This window comes from Cebus imitator, unplaced genomic scaffold, assembly GCF_001604975.1.
Source record: "Cebus imitator isolate Cc_AM_T3 unplaced genomic scaffold, Cebus_imitator-1.0 Scaffold367, whole genome shotgun sequence".
Classification (NCBI taxonomy): domain Eukaryota; kingdom Metazoa; phylum Chordata; class Mammalia; order Primates; family Cebidae; genus Cebus; species Cebus imitator.
The window spans coordinates 671,075-685,742 of NW_016107682.1; the positions used below are offsets into that span (position 1 = coordinate 671,075).

At 40.5% G+C, this 14,668-nt stretch overlaps 1 protein-coding gene across 2 annotated transcripts in view; it reads left to right on the top strand.

Moving 5' to 3' along the window:
• Positions 1-775: 775 nt before the first annotated feature.
• Positions 776-14,668, top strand: part of SSPN (sarcospan) — a 38,447-nt gene continuing 24,554 nt past the window's right edge. Inside the window, exon 1 of one of the 2 annotated variants that reach the window (XM_017507036.2) lies at positions 776-1,221. In XM_017507036.2, coding sequence (XP_017362525.1) covers positions 943-1,221 — 279 coding nt within the window. In that variant the 5' untranslated portion in view covers positions 776-942. Of the gene's footprint in view, positions 1,222-4,427; positions 4,500-14,668 lie in introns of those variants that run through there. The other variant, XM_037730906.1, reaches the window with a different exon arrangement.

Genomic DNA, 14,668 nt, shown 5'->3' on the forward strand with positions numbered 1-14,668 from the left:
ATAATCCCAGCACTTTGGGAAGCTCAGGCGGGAGGATCCCTTGAAGCCAGGAGTTCAAGATCAGCTTGGACAACATAGTGAGACCCCATCTCTATGAAAAAATTAAAAATTAGCCAGGCATGGTGGTGCTTGCCTGTAGTCCCAGCCCCTTGGGAGATGAAGGAGAGAGGAGCTATTGAGTCTAGGAGTCCGAGGCTGCACTGAGGTAGGATGGTGACACTGCACTCCAGCCTCGGCAACACAGTGAGACCGTGTCTGGAAGATAATAATAACTAATAATATATGTGAAAGAGAGTTCACAATTAGCACAGTATCTCTATAAAGAGTTATTTCAAAAACAGCTCAATGGGAAAAGTGCCTTTATTTATTTGTCAGTCGGATTACAGAACGCAGGAAGCAAAGTGCCTGTGCCTCTGTTGGAAAATAACAACGACTTAACTTGTGGAAACGACTTCGCAGCTTAGAGCCCAGCAATGCCTATTTTGGATTAGACTGTGTATTAATTAAGTTCCAACGATTTCAACATTCATCACCTTGCATTGCACCTCACAGAAATTTAAAGCCAAAACCAAAACGGTCCTGGAGTTCTGAGTGAGGAAAACAGACTCCCTGCACTCGTACACGCGCTGATCGCGCCCTGTCTAGAGTGCACAGGCTTAGGCGGCCAAGTGACCCGCGCCGGCTCCCGCGGGCCACCGGCAAACCCTGCCCGGGCCCGGCAGGCGCTGCGTCCGGGCGCGTTGGCAGTTGGCGACCCCCCTCGAATCCCCCTCTGCTGCCTGCTCCCCGTGGCCTTTGGAGGCTCGGTGAGTCGGCTCCAAATGTTTTCCATATTTGTTCAGCCTCCATAATTCGAATACCAGGGCAGGCCGAGTCCGCCTTGCGCCGCGCTCCAGGGTCCAGGGCCCCGCACACGCATCACCCACCCAGCCACGCAGCGCCATGGGCAAGAACAAGCAGCCCCGCGGCCAGCAGAGGCAGGGGGCGCCGCCAGCCGCGGACGCCGCTGGGCCCGACGACATGGGGCCGAAGAGGGGCACGGGGGCCCCCAAGGAGTGCGGGGAGGAGGAGCCTCGGACCTGCTGCGGCTGCCGGTTCCCGCTGCTGCTCGCCCTGCTGCAGCTGGCCCTGGGCATCGCCGTGACCGTGGTGGGCTTCCTCATGGCGAGCATCAGCTCCTCCCTGCTAGTCAGGGACACTCCATTTTGGGCTGGGATCATTGTAAGCATCGAGTCTGTTTTGCCTAAGCGCGTTTGCCAAACAGGAATGCGAAGTCGCATGGTGGAGTTGAGACTAACCCAGCTGCATGTGCCCTTCCCCAGGTTCACTCCTCTAACTCGCGCTCTGCTTGGTGACTGATGCGTGGGGCACTGGGTTTTCCCGGGCGGGGCAGGGCTGGACGCGGGAGGGTTCCTGCCCCTCTCCTGCTCGCCGCTTCCAGCGCCTCCACCGGGCCTGACTGACGCTCTGGAGCTGGGGAGCTCATCTCAAAAACTGCTGATTTGGGTCAGACTGAACAGCCTCAATACTAACAGCAGATTCATTCGGGCTCTTTTCTTATCCTCTTACCCAGATCCCACCCCTGTCCTTAAATAAGTGGCAAAAAGTGAATTAAGTACATCTAGTAAAAGCGGGAGAGGAGAAAGCCTGTATTTGGAGTTGCCACATTGAGTAGCATTCATTTTATGTTTTAGACTGAGGCTCCATTATAAGTTTCATGAAATTATGGGCTATGGCAGGAAATGTGAATACAGCAAACACAGCCCTAATCTACTGGAGTCTAAAGTGGGTTAACCCCAGGGCGCTGGCCATGGCAGAAGTATATTTGGGACTCCACTGATGGATGTCCTGTTCTAAGTAGAATAGTACCCAGCTGTTGTGAGTGTTGAGACACGTAGCATACTTGGCTTGATTAAATGAATTCTGTAATGTAAAACAGGTTCTACTTACTGAACACCTGTGTGCCTGCCCTGCTAGAGGCCTTACATGTATTATTTCTAATTCCCGCATCATCCTGACTGGATCGTTTTTATCATTCTCATTTCTCAAATGAAGGAACCTAGGCCAGAGTCACCCAGGGTCGTGAGTGGGAAAAGCATTCAGCCAGGCTGATTCTTTCTTATCTGCATTTTCCTCATTGGACCATGCTGCCACCACATTTGGTTTGTAACTTTAATATTATGTTATATTACAGTGCCTTGTAGCTTACTAAACTCCTTCACGTGCATTATTTCATTTGACCCATGAAACAACACTTTGAAGTGGGAATTGTTACTCCTTTTGGGATGTGAGGAAATAGGCTAAAAGTCAGATGACATTCTCAAGACCAGAGATTGAATGTGACCGAATCCAGAGAGACTAGAAATGACATTTTTTACTCCCAGTCTCATATTGCATCCTTACTGCTATAACTGACCACAGGAACTGTAACTCACAAAACATTACTCAAAATAATTTTATATCAGGGACAGACATTAAAGAGACCTGACATATATGCATCGATGTATGTATTTCCTAATTAAGATTATTTGAATACATAATTTTTTGCATAGTAATTTAAAACTTTAATGTTTGTACTAAGAATCCCCGTGAAATTGTCACGATTGGAGTTTTATAAATCAGGTGATTTTAAAAATAGATATTTCAGGCACCTCAATGACTATCCACATACCTGGGGGAAAAATGTCTGCTCTTTAATGCTAGGGGAATTAAAACACAAAAAGAATGAAGCTCTTTCATTCAATGTTTTGAATATCATTTGTGAATGTGTTTCCCATCCTTTCTTTATTGCAACTTCAAAAAGCCCAGAACCAAGGAGGCAAATTAGATGGAGAAAAAACTTGTTTTAATGTTTAAGGCATGGACATACAAACCATGCAACCCAGAAATTTTATGAACTAAGCTCCTGTGGGAGACATTGTTCCCAATTGCCCTGGAAGCTCCCTGGGTGTTGCACAGAGGACATTATATACAGCCAGGTCTCTGTTCTTCCTGGTCTTCTTTTTTTTATCATCTAGGATTCATCTGAAGGTTGCTCCCAGTACATAACCCTGATGATATCTGTAATCTTAGATTTTCTTTCAACTGAGAATCTATGTAGACAGAGCAACTAGTGGAGATGTCCTGAGACTAGTGAGGAGGGTCTCTGAGAAGCCAGGCCAGGAACAACTCTCATCCTAGTAGGGCCAGAGTTTGGGCAATGTGTCACTGTCTCACACAGGCACCATGCTCTGCTTGTCCTCACCATGCTGTCTGTGGTTGGTCACAGGGCACTCTTCCAAGCTTTCAGGGAAGGCAAAAGACAGCAAGGCAGATGGCGAAGTGCAGATGTGTACACACCACACTTGGTGTTGAGCCCCAGCTCAGCCACTGTGTGCCGAATAACTTTGATTTTTTTTTCTTTCTTTCTTTTTTTTTAGACAGAGCCTTGCTCTGTTGCCCAGGCTGGAATGCAGTGGTGTGATTTTGGCTCACTGCAAATTCCCCCACCCATGTTCAAGAGATTTTCATGCCTCAGCCTACTAAGTAGCTGGAATTACAGGCGTGCACCACCACACGTGGCTAACTTGTGTGCTGAATAACTTCGGACAAGCTATTTAACTTCTCTAGGTTTCCATTTCTTTACTAATGAAATCAGAATGATAATAATTTCTATTTTTTGGGCTGCCCTGAGGATGAAATAAATTAATACATGTAAAGCACTTAAAATAGTGCCAACAAATGCATGATTCAGAGTTGGCTCTACTTATTAGCTGCTTGGGAAGCAGTCACTGGTAGTATTACTCTGCAGAGGAAAACTGGCTTTATTTCCTCTATAGACTTGCAGAAGTATCGTTTTTTTTTTTTTTTTTTTTGAGACGGAGTTTCACTCATGTTACCCAGGCTGGAGTGCAATGGCGTGATCTCGGCTCACCGCAACCTCTGCCTCCTGGGTTCAGGCAATTCTCCTGCCTCAGCCTCCTGAGTAGCTGGGATTACAGGCACGCGCCACCATGCCCAGCTAATTTTTTGTATTTTTAGTAGAGACGGGGTTTCACTATGTTGACCAGGATGGTCTCGATCTCTTGACCTTGTGATCCACCCGCCTCGGCCTCCCAAAGTGCTGGGATTACAGGCTTGAGCCACCGCGCCCGGCCAAGTATCGTTTTTGACTCGCTACATTTCCCAGACTAGTTTGAACCTTGAAGCAAATATCAGTTTGACCATCTCACCTTTCTCTTTTCTCAGCCAAGTTACTATTTAGCAATCACAGTGGTATTTGATTAATCCAGTACTTTCTGAATCTCTCTGGAGGTTTATAAAAATGAACTTGGAGGAGAGTGGCCTCCTCAAGGTCATTTTTCCTTTGGGATCTGCAGTGATTCAGGGCTGGTATGTTCTGCAGGGTTATACTAGTTTTCCCTGTTCAGGAGTCCCACCAGACCAAAGCAATCCAGGCAGATCCATGGACTGAGGCTGATTGACACTGGCTCCCAGGATGTAGGCTGAAGCCAAGCTGAATGAGGCACCCACACCGTCTACAACTTTCCATGCTTCACTCTTCTGTTTCCCTTTATTCTGGTTGCCTCTTCTCATGTGGTCATCGCTTCATTTTATAAGGGCCACTATCCCATTAACTTGGAATTTGGGGATGGCCGTTTCCCTAATAGAGCCTGGATATATGGATAAATCCACTTAGGTGGCTTCTCTTTGACCAATGCCTGGGTGACTTGATGAATATTCAAGGTGTGGTTATAGATTGAAGAGGCACTTGGTGATCTATGATCAGAAATTTATGTCCAGTGGAATTTTGGGAAAACAAATAGGTCATTTCTTATCTATCCATAAATGTGGCTCCACTCATCCCCAATCAAAAGATGATGGAAGTCTTTTTACTTCAGTTACAAAAGATTCCTGTAAGGGGGGAAAAAACGTCACAATGGAGTCATTATGGAGACTACGTAACCTGTAAAAGTGCTGTTCATGTCTTATAATTCTTTATAGATGGTTTGAGGGTTGTAAGTCGCACTGCAATGACAAAACAAAGTGGAATAGCAACTTTGAGGATGCACTTGGCTGGGTACAGGGGATCCTAGGACAGAGAAGTTTGTTCTGCATTTTATTCTATTAATGGCTTGAGTAGCTAAGTCAGATGCGAATTCAAGTTGCTCATTTTTCTGGAATTCTGATTGATGAAAAATGTGTAAGGATTGAAGGAATCTAAGGACTCTGGGGATTTTACTTCTCACTGAAATGAATACAGTTTTAGTTTAGGTAAAGCATTACACGCTTAACCTTTGGCTTTCCCTTCTTCATTCAGTTAACATCTGCGGAGGGTGTCTGCTGTGCTACGCATTGGTCTAAAAGTAACGAATCAACTACCTGGAGGAGATCTCCAGATCCTGATGGACACGTGCCCTTATTATATCTGACAGTAATGAATAATTCCGATTAGAAAATTTAACCTACCTACACAAATACTTTTAAAATCCATTTACCTTTCAAAGTATTCCACTTACAGTGATTTATTTGTTTTGGCATCTCTACTCTGAAGTCAATTTAAGTCCAAACTCTTGCTACCCATCCCCAGTGAAGATGTTTAGTATTCGATATTCTCTTGGCCCTTGTAGGGCCATGGAAAGTGAGAATTTATTGCCTTATTGTGCTTTTCAGCTTCTCCCACTCTCCCTCCATTGCTTCCATAACCCCACTCAGTGGAATGAAAACCCTGAGATAAATACTGCATTAATCACATTAGAAAGTTTAAGGCAAAGGCTTAAAAGAAAGGGAAAAATATTTCCTTTATTTAATGTTATTCGTAAAACTCATCACATGAATCTGTAATGATTAAAAGTCCTATCAAGAATTTCATTAACAGTTTTCTTATGCTAACTAAGAAATTCAAGTTGCAGGTTTATTCAGATTTTAAGTCTTGCCCTAGTGGAAGGGAAAATTGGGTGGTTATTTATTTTAAAACAGAATATACCATGAAATTCACAAGTAGACATATGACGTATAGTAAATAAGGAACAAATACAGTTGTTATACAGAATTTATAAGTAGAGTAAGTAAGACAATAATTTAGCTAAATGGTTTGATCATGGTTATGAAAAGTAACTGGAAGAGACAAACATTTGACATTAGGGTATGGGAAAGACCCTTCAAATCAAGAAGCTAAACGTGGTGTTAACTTTCTATAGACGTGTGTTGATACTTGAAAATTTTAATCTGGAATTATACTTTTAGGAGTACACTACATAGTAACACATTCTTCTCCATATTGGGACTTTAATATGCTTCCAAAATATAATGTAGCATCCCTGGTACCCCTGGGAAATAATTTTTATTGTGGAACTATCACAGGATTGTTAGGAACTGAGGAGAGATAATTACATGGCCCAACTCAAACTCTGTTGAATACATGGAATAATAATGACAGGAAAATTATGTTATAGGAGGCTCTCATAGTAAGTATAAAAATGGAATGCAATTGAATTAGTTTGGCAAAAGAAGTTAATTTTAATACATGTATGAAAATAAAATGGAATATTCAAGAATTTGGTGAGGCAGGGCGCAGTGTCTTACACCTGTAATCCAAGGCAGGCAGATTGCATGAGTTCAGGATTTTGAGAGCAGCCTGGGCAGTATGGCAGAATCCCATCCTGTACCAAAAATACAAAAAATTAGCTGAGCGTGGTGGCACCCACCTGTAGTCCCAGCTACTCGGGAGGCTGAGGTGGGAGGATCTCTTCAGCCCGGGAGGCAGAGGTTGCAGTGAGCTGAGATTGCACCTCTGCACTCCAGCCTGGGCCACAGAGCCAGACCCCATAACAACAACAACAACAACAACAACAACAACAACAACAACAACAAAGAATTTGGTGAAATGTTTCCTGAAAGAATTTCAGGAATAGGATAAAGAATCAGATAGATTAAGGTTGAACAAAATCATTAGATTTTCAGAATCAGCAGGAGAAATGTGTTTTTGCTTCTACTTACAGCCTTCTACTAAGGCATATATACAAAGGCCAAGGGAGTGCTTGTATAATGAGGAAATTGTCCCTAAATCTTCTTTGTTTTTTTAAATAAGGAAGGAGAAGGAGCAAGTCCTGATATTTTTTAATCCTATATTGTGGATATATTCAACTCAGAAAGTTAATCTCTGGAAGCTTTTGAGATTTCAGTCATAATTTTGGATTTATTTTTTTGATAGAAATATTAGTGCATAGAATTTTGGGATAATCAAATGAAAAATAAAATAATTTATTCTCTTAAAGTAATATTCTCAGGGCTAATATTATCCCCTGACACATAATGGATAATTAATAAATGTTGAATTGAAATCTATTCCATACTTGCCATTTTCAGAGCTTTTGTTTGAACATGCATATGGCCATTTTTAAACTATGTACAGACATCTCTTAGTATCTGCATGGGGTTGGTTCTGGGACTCCTGATAGCAAAATTCACAGATACTCAAGTCCTTGCTACAAAATGGTGTAGTATTTGCATATAATTTATGCACATCCTACCATGTACTTTAAATCATTTCTAGATTACTTATAATACCTAATACAATGTAAATACTATGTAAACAGTTGACACACTGTACTGTTTAGGGAATAATGACATGAAAAAAGTCTACATGTTCAGTACAGTCACAACCATCCTTTTTTTTACCCAAATGTTTTCAATCTGTGGTTGATTAAATTCATGGATATGGAACCCACTGATACAGAGTGCTGACTGTAGTTGTATATTCAAACACAAGCAAATTTATTTATAACATTTGAGACAACTATGAAGTAATAATAAGAAATGTGTTGTTACTCCATTTTAGCTTTTGGATTCTAGAAGAATTCAGAACATATTAACTTAGCATTACTTAGATTTTTTATTTCATTATATAAAGTGGCAGGACTTTAAAAAGGAAGAGGTCATTTGACTTATTTTTCATTCTCCAAACTAGAACAGGACATGTTAGGATTGATGTGGCTGAATGCTAGATGTTGATATTACCACCCTTTTATGAAGAAAGAAATGGCATAATTTTCTCTGTTTGGTCTAACGATTGAATAAATTGCCAATATGATATCCACTTTCAATGTGGTCTGAGGAAATACATATTTTCTAGACTTGCTCTTGCCTTTAGCTGTATCTGTGACATTTCTATTAAGAGTGTTCTTTCACTGAATCCACTTGCTTGCATTGTGCCCTAAAGGGATAATGATAACATTAAAAGAAAATACGCAAAGGTATGTTGAAGAGTTCAGCATATATGTTTCTATGTTACTGTAGGACAGTGTAAGACAGTCTGTTCTCACACTGCTATAAAGATACTACCTGAGACTAAGTAATTTATAAAGAAAGGAGGTTTAATTGACTCACCATTCTGCATGGTTGAGAAGGCCTCAGGAAACTTACAATCATGGCAGAAGGCAAAGGAGAAGCAAGTCATGTCTTACATGGTGGCAGGAGAGAGAGCACTGGGGAAACTGCCACTTCTAAACCATCAGATCTCATGAGAACTCACTATCACAAGAACAGCATGAAGGGGGGAGCCACCCCCATAATCAAACCACCTCCCACCATGTTCCTCCCACCACACATGGGGATGACAATTGGAGAGAAATTTGGGTGGGGACACAGAACCAAACCATATCAGACAGAAATGGAAGCTAGCCATTAAACTTTAATTAGGTATAATTCACTGCAAAATGCAGTTCATTTTTAGGTCTTCCATCCTGGCAAACATCCATAAGGAAGTATGGGCCAAAAAAAGTCGATCAAAATCCAGGGCTGGATGGGACCTCATGATGTCATATTTTAACCTTCCAGTTATTACTTGCTGGGAATGTTCAAGTCTAGGTTTATCACAGTGAATTCATAAGCTTACAGTGAACTGCTTTGAAAAAAAAAAAAAAAAAAAAAAAAAAAAAAAAAAAAAAAAAAAAAAAAAAAAAAAAAAAAAAAAAAAAAAAAAAAAAAAAAAAAACAGATGCTGGGAACAGGCTTTACAGCATAAGCTATATAAAAACCTATTCCATAGGCACACCCTCTTTCAGATGGTTTGGATGCAGTTTCAGATCTCTGTGTATTGAGATAAAACTTGGCAGGAGTAACTGTCAGATGCCTGAGTGAAGCAGCTCACTCCATCACCCTGGTTAATTTTAAAATTCATATGTGTATACCTACAAATATGGCATTAACTAAAATACATTTTTCTTTCTGTCTTAGCTCAGGCAGCTATAACAAAATACTGTGTAGTGTGTGGCTTAAACAACAGACATTCGTTCTCTCACAGTTCTAGAGACTGAAAGTCCAAGATTTAGGGTGTCGGCATGGTCAGGGGCTGTGGAGGGTTCTCTTCCTGGCTTGCAGGCAACTGCCTTCTTGCTGTGTGCTCAAGTGAGCTTTTCTCAGTTCATGCAGGTGGAGAGAGGGAGAGATCTCTTTCTCGTTCCCTTCTAATGAAACTTCCAGTCCTGTTGGATTAGGACCCCATGCTTAAGATCTTATTTAACCTTAATTACCTCCTAAAAGCCCTATCTCCAAATATAATCACTTTGGAGATTGCAGCTTCAACATAGGAATGTGGGGGGACACAATTCAGTTTATGGTACTTCCCGTGAGGTGTATACATTTGTACAACCACCTCAGTGATTCTTAAGCTCGTTTCACAGCTTATTAATGAAAGCCCTACGGCTTTCTTGGAACAGCTAGAAGTCTGAGTGTTTCCGATGGGGATTCTGAGCCAGTAAATTGACACGTGGAGGTACGGTGAGGTGGTGCGGCTCTGTGCTCATGCCAGTCGCGAGACATATGGAGGAGGTTGTTTTCATTGCATTTACAGATTGCTTCTTTTGTCAAATTTCTGTAAAAATAAAAATCAAGTAAATCTAGCTAGTGAGTACAATTCTAAGGTGAACTTAGGCATTTCCTTTGCTGCATTAACTCTTTAAGGCTTAGGAACCTCCATGCTGTAAATTCCTGTCTTTCTTTATGCTCCAGGGTGTACCTGGATGTCAAGATATAGCCCAAGGATACCTCGCTTCTCAGGCAAAGGTGATTGGCTGAGTGGTACCCTTGGAGAATGCTTATATGTTCAGCCATTGACCAAGACCGCCGTCCTGTGGGGGTTAGTGATCTCATACTGTGGGCATCCCCAGCCCTTTGAGCCTTATGGGGTCATAGCCTTTAGGAGGTGCCCTCCCTCTTTGGTAGATCTTCACTTTGACACACATTTAAGGGCTTCTCCTAGGACTCTGTTCACTCAGAGTTAAGAAATCCGAGCTGGACTCTGCTTTTCCTTTACCAAGTACTGTATTGCACAACCCAAGCCACCCAAGAGGGAAAGACCAGGGGAGACTAAAACCTGCAGCCTTTCATAACAATTGATCCAATCTCAGTTCCAAAACGAAAAGGCGCAGCCACTGTGGGACACTGTAAGCTCTCCAGTTTGAGTTTTGAGCATATTTAAAGTCAATGCTCTCTGACCTAATGTTGCTAGAGCCACAATCCCTTCCTAATCGTGAATTTCATAAATGTGAGTGTTTCAGTGGGGTGTTTTCCTGGGGCTGGCCAAAGTCCAGTAAGTGACTGGACATTGGAAGGCAAACAGTTTGTTCACAAGTGAGCATTCTCAGATTCTGCCAAAGTTGTTCTATTGGACCTGTTTCTAATCTTTGCAGAAATGAGCAACTCTCCCCTGGCTGGGAGTGCTGTGGTGCTGAGAGCGGAGGTGAGAAACCTGGAGGATGCGCTTTTAAATGCCATCCCACTCAGTTGTTTTTAAAGCATTGTATGCAGCAATCATTGTAAGGAGCAATTAAAAATCCCTTTAAGATATGTTATTATCAAGCCCTGTTTCTTGTACAGAAGAAATGACGGGAGGCCAGAAAAGCGGGAGGGGAGTGTTAATGTGTTAACTAGACTCTGATGAGGGAGAGAATTTTAGCTTTATTTCTAGGGGTGTGTGTGTGTGTGTGTGTGTGTGTGTGTGTGTGGACACACTCCCTAGCCAGAGTCCTTCTAAAGTATGAGGTGTGGTAGGCATATCAGGCCATTAGACACAGGCTTAGCCACATCTCATGCTTAGCTATGCCAGGAAAGCTATGAAGGAGGCACTTTCCAAGACCAGGGCAACAGCATTTCAGTCTTCATCATTTCTGTTGGAGGGTGGAGGTGCTCTCCTCTCAGGGAGAAATTTGAGGACTGTGGCTATCTCAGGAAGACAGTGGGGCACCCAAGGCAGTGAACAGGGCAACCCTGGACTCCCTAAGGCAAACATATGATCATGAATGACAAGGAATTTCCACATGACTGCTTACAGAATTCTGCATACAGAATTTGAATCTTTTCGTTTATGAGTTACATGTTCAATAAATAAGTTTATGTATATCTCTCTAGCTCTCTGCTAGTTGGGTTCTGAAACAAAAGGACCAAACCCACACAGGTTGACTTTGTCTCATAATCTTTCTGTGAACAAGTAGTTTGAGAAGCCTTTTAAAGGGTTTTGGTGTATTAAGGGCTCAGAGACTAACTGGGATTTTTTAAATGCACATAGGGTGACCGTAACTATTGTGTTATAGAACCCTCAAGAAATAATTCTTCTTCAGTCACCAAATCGTGTGCGTCACAAATTTTTCCACCTCAAGACCTCCCTGAAGGTTCGCTCCCCTTCTCTCTGTCCTCGCACACAAATCACAAAAAGCTCAGTGTCTGACTAACCCGTGTTGCCATGGGAGGCGAGGGGGAAACGTAGGGGAGGCTGCAGGCTGCTTGGGGACACTGACCTCCTCATGTTGAAAAGGACAAAACACTTTTCAAAGGAGAAGTAATATTATAATATATATTACTTTATGTTCCCTTATACTCTGTTTTTCATAAAGTGTTCTCAATTAGAAAAGCCACTTGATAATATTTTTTAAAGGTTGAACAAGATGGTTCTCTCATTTATACTCTCGTTCCAATGTTACATAATTCAATTTATATTGATTTACTGTACAATTTATATGCACTGTATTATTTAATATATTTGTATTTATTGTACTCTTTGACATACATGATCCCAGGAGTTTAATGTAGCATTATCTCCACAGTCATTTCTAGAATGGGACCTAATTTGAGAACTGACTGACTATGGCTGAGTAATGAAATCCAGCCCATAACTATACCACTGGAGGAGGCTAAACCCACATCAGCAAGATTCCTTTCCCTCTTCTGAGGGCTTCAAAAATCCCAAAGTGAAACAAATAAACTATAGGTTGTTTATTTCTTCCCACAAATACTGTTTGTAACAATTCTACCCCTCCTGTTGATTTATGAGAAAGGCTGGAAACACAATCTTTGATTCTCTTAACATCCTTTGGAAATTGGTTATTTTGCAAAAATAAGTATTTATACAACTTGGTGATTAGTTTCTGGTAAGCCATCACAAGAGTAAGTTAGGAAGTTGAGAAGAAACAGATCAGAAGCCTATAAAAGAGAGTGCTTACTAGTGAAAGAGAGCCATCTCACACCCTAGCCACTCTCCCTCTGTATTTTCATGTGCCAGGTGTGGTGCCCTCAGGAACTTAGTCTCTGGGTGAGGAAACACAGGCACAACTAACTGCAATTTAGTTTTAAAAACCAAGTGCCAAGGTGGTGCCCTAAACAATGTACCGTGCTAGCATAGAGAAGAGCATGATGAACTCTCAGGGTAAGATCAGAAAAGGGAAGGAGAGGGGATCTGAAATTTTAGGAATGGCTCCAGCTTTGGAGCATGGGTAGAATCCTGGCTCTACTAATGTAGAATCATTTTCTAAAAAATGTTTGATAATGATTTCTTATTTTCATTTCTGTATGAGTTTGAACAAGTTATCAGTAATTCTGTGCAATTCTATGATTTTTAAAATTATAAACATTTCAATTGCATAACAGAAATTAATAAAACACCCACATATCCATTCCTAGCTTTGCTAAATTTTAATATTTTGTTATAATTGCTTTGATTTTTTTATTTTTTAAGAAAGAAAACATTACAGTGCATTGAAGTCCCCTGTGTTTCATTTCTTAATCAAATTACCCTACTCCTTGTCTTCCCCAGAGATATGTACTATCTTGAATTTGGTGTTTTTCATACCTAAGCTTGTTTTCATACTTCAAAAATATGTATGTATCCATAACCAATACTTAAATTGTATTTTAAGTTTTATGCAGATGGTATCATTTCTGTTCAACATTGTTTTTAAGATTTATTTATAATAGTACACAGATCCCATTCATTCATGTTTGCTATACTGAATTTCACTCTAGGCATATACAACATTGGCCAGGTACAGTGGCTCACATCTGAGATCACAGCACTTTGGGAGGCCAAGACAGGAGGATTGCTTGAGCCTAGGAGTTCAAGTCTGGGCAACATGGCAAAACCCTATCTCTATAAAAAATACAAAAATTAGCTGGATGTGGTGGCATGCGCTACTCAGGAGGCTGAGGTGGGAGGATCATTTGAAGCTGGGAGGTTGAGACAGTGGTGAGCCATGTTCACACCACTGCACTTCAGCCTGGGCAACAGAGCAAGACCCTGTCTTAAAAAAAGTGGTGGTGGTGCGGGGATATGTAATAGTTAATTTATTTATTCTGTTGAAGAAAATTTGTTTTCAAAAATGATTTTTTATTTTGCAATTACAACGTTACAGTGAATATTCTTGTCTATGGCTCCCTGTGTGCATATTTTAAAGTCTTATTAAAGCATATTCCTAGAAGTCAAATTGTTGGGTCATAAGATATAAGCATTGTCAAATTACCAGATATTGCTAAATCACTACCACAAATCCAAATTGGACTGACTTAGACTCCCACCAATAGTATATCAGAGTTATTTACCCATCTTATTTGTATCCAATGGTATCTTGTTTTAATTTGCATTTTGGGGTTACTACTGGAGTTGAATATATTTTATGCTGATTGGCCATTTTATTTTTTTTCTATCACTTATTTATTCAAAAAATATTTTCGATGGGATATTTGTTTCTTATTTATTTATAGGATTTGTTGCTTTTGTTACTTAATCTTTGTGGTTTTAGGTACTATAAATATCTTTTTCTGGTTGGTATCATGTCTTTTGTTTACGGTGCTTTTGTTATATAAAAAGATTTAATCTTAATGTATTTATATTTATCAGTTCTTTTTTATGGATTTGATATAGTTTAAAGAAATTTTCCTCTACTCCAAGGCCATAAAAATATTTTTTTCTATACCATTTTCTAAGAAAGATTTGCTTTTTGTATTTATGTCTTTATTATAAGTGGTTTGACTTTTGCAATGATGGATGTGAGGGGTCTATATATTTTTCTTCTCTTATGGATTACTAATTGTTTTAGCACCATTTAATAAATAATGAGTCCTTTCCACACTGATCTTTTACACCCATTTATTATCTGTCAAGTTTCCATATTAGATTTTCTTTGTGATTTTCTTTAGTTCTATTGTTTTATTTGGCTAGTACTATGCCAATACCATTGTCTGAATTAAAAAAATATCATAATGCATCTTGTTGTAAAGATGATAGGATAAGCAGCTCACCTCCAACCCACCCTCCTTCATTTTATCCTTCTTCAAAGTTTTCTTGGTGAGTCTTAGCTGTTTTCTCTTCCATATACACTTTAGAATAGGCTTTTCAAATTCTAAGAAAAATACTTTTGGT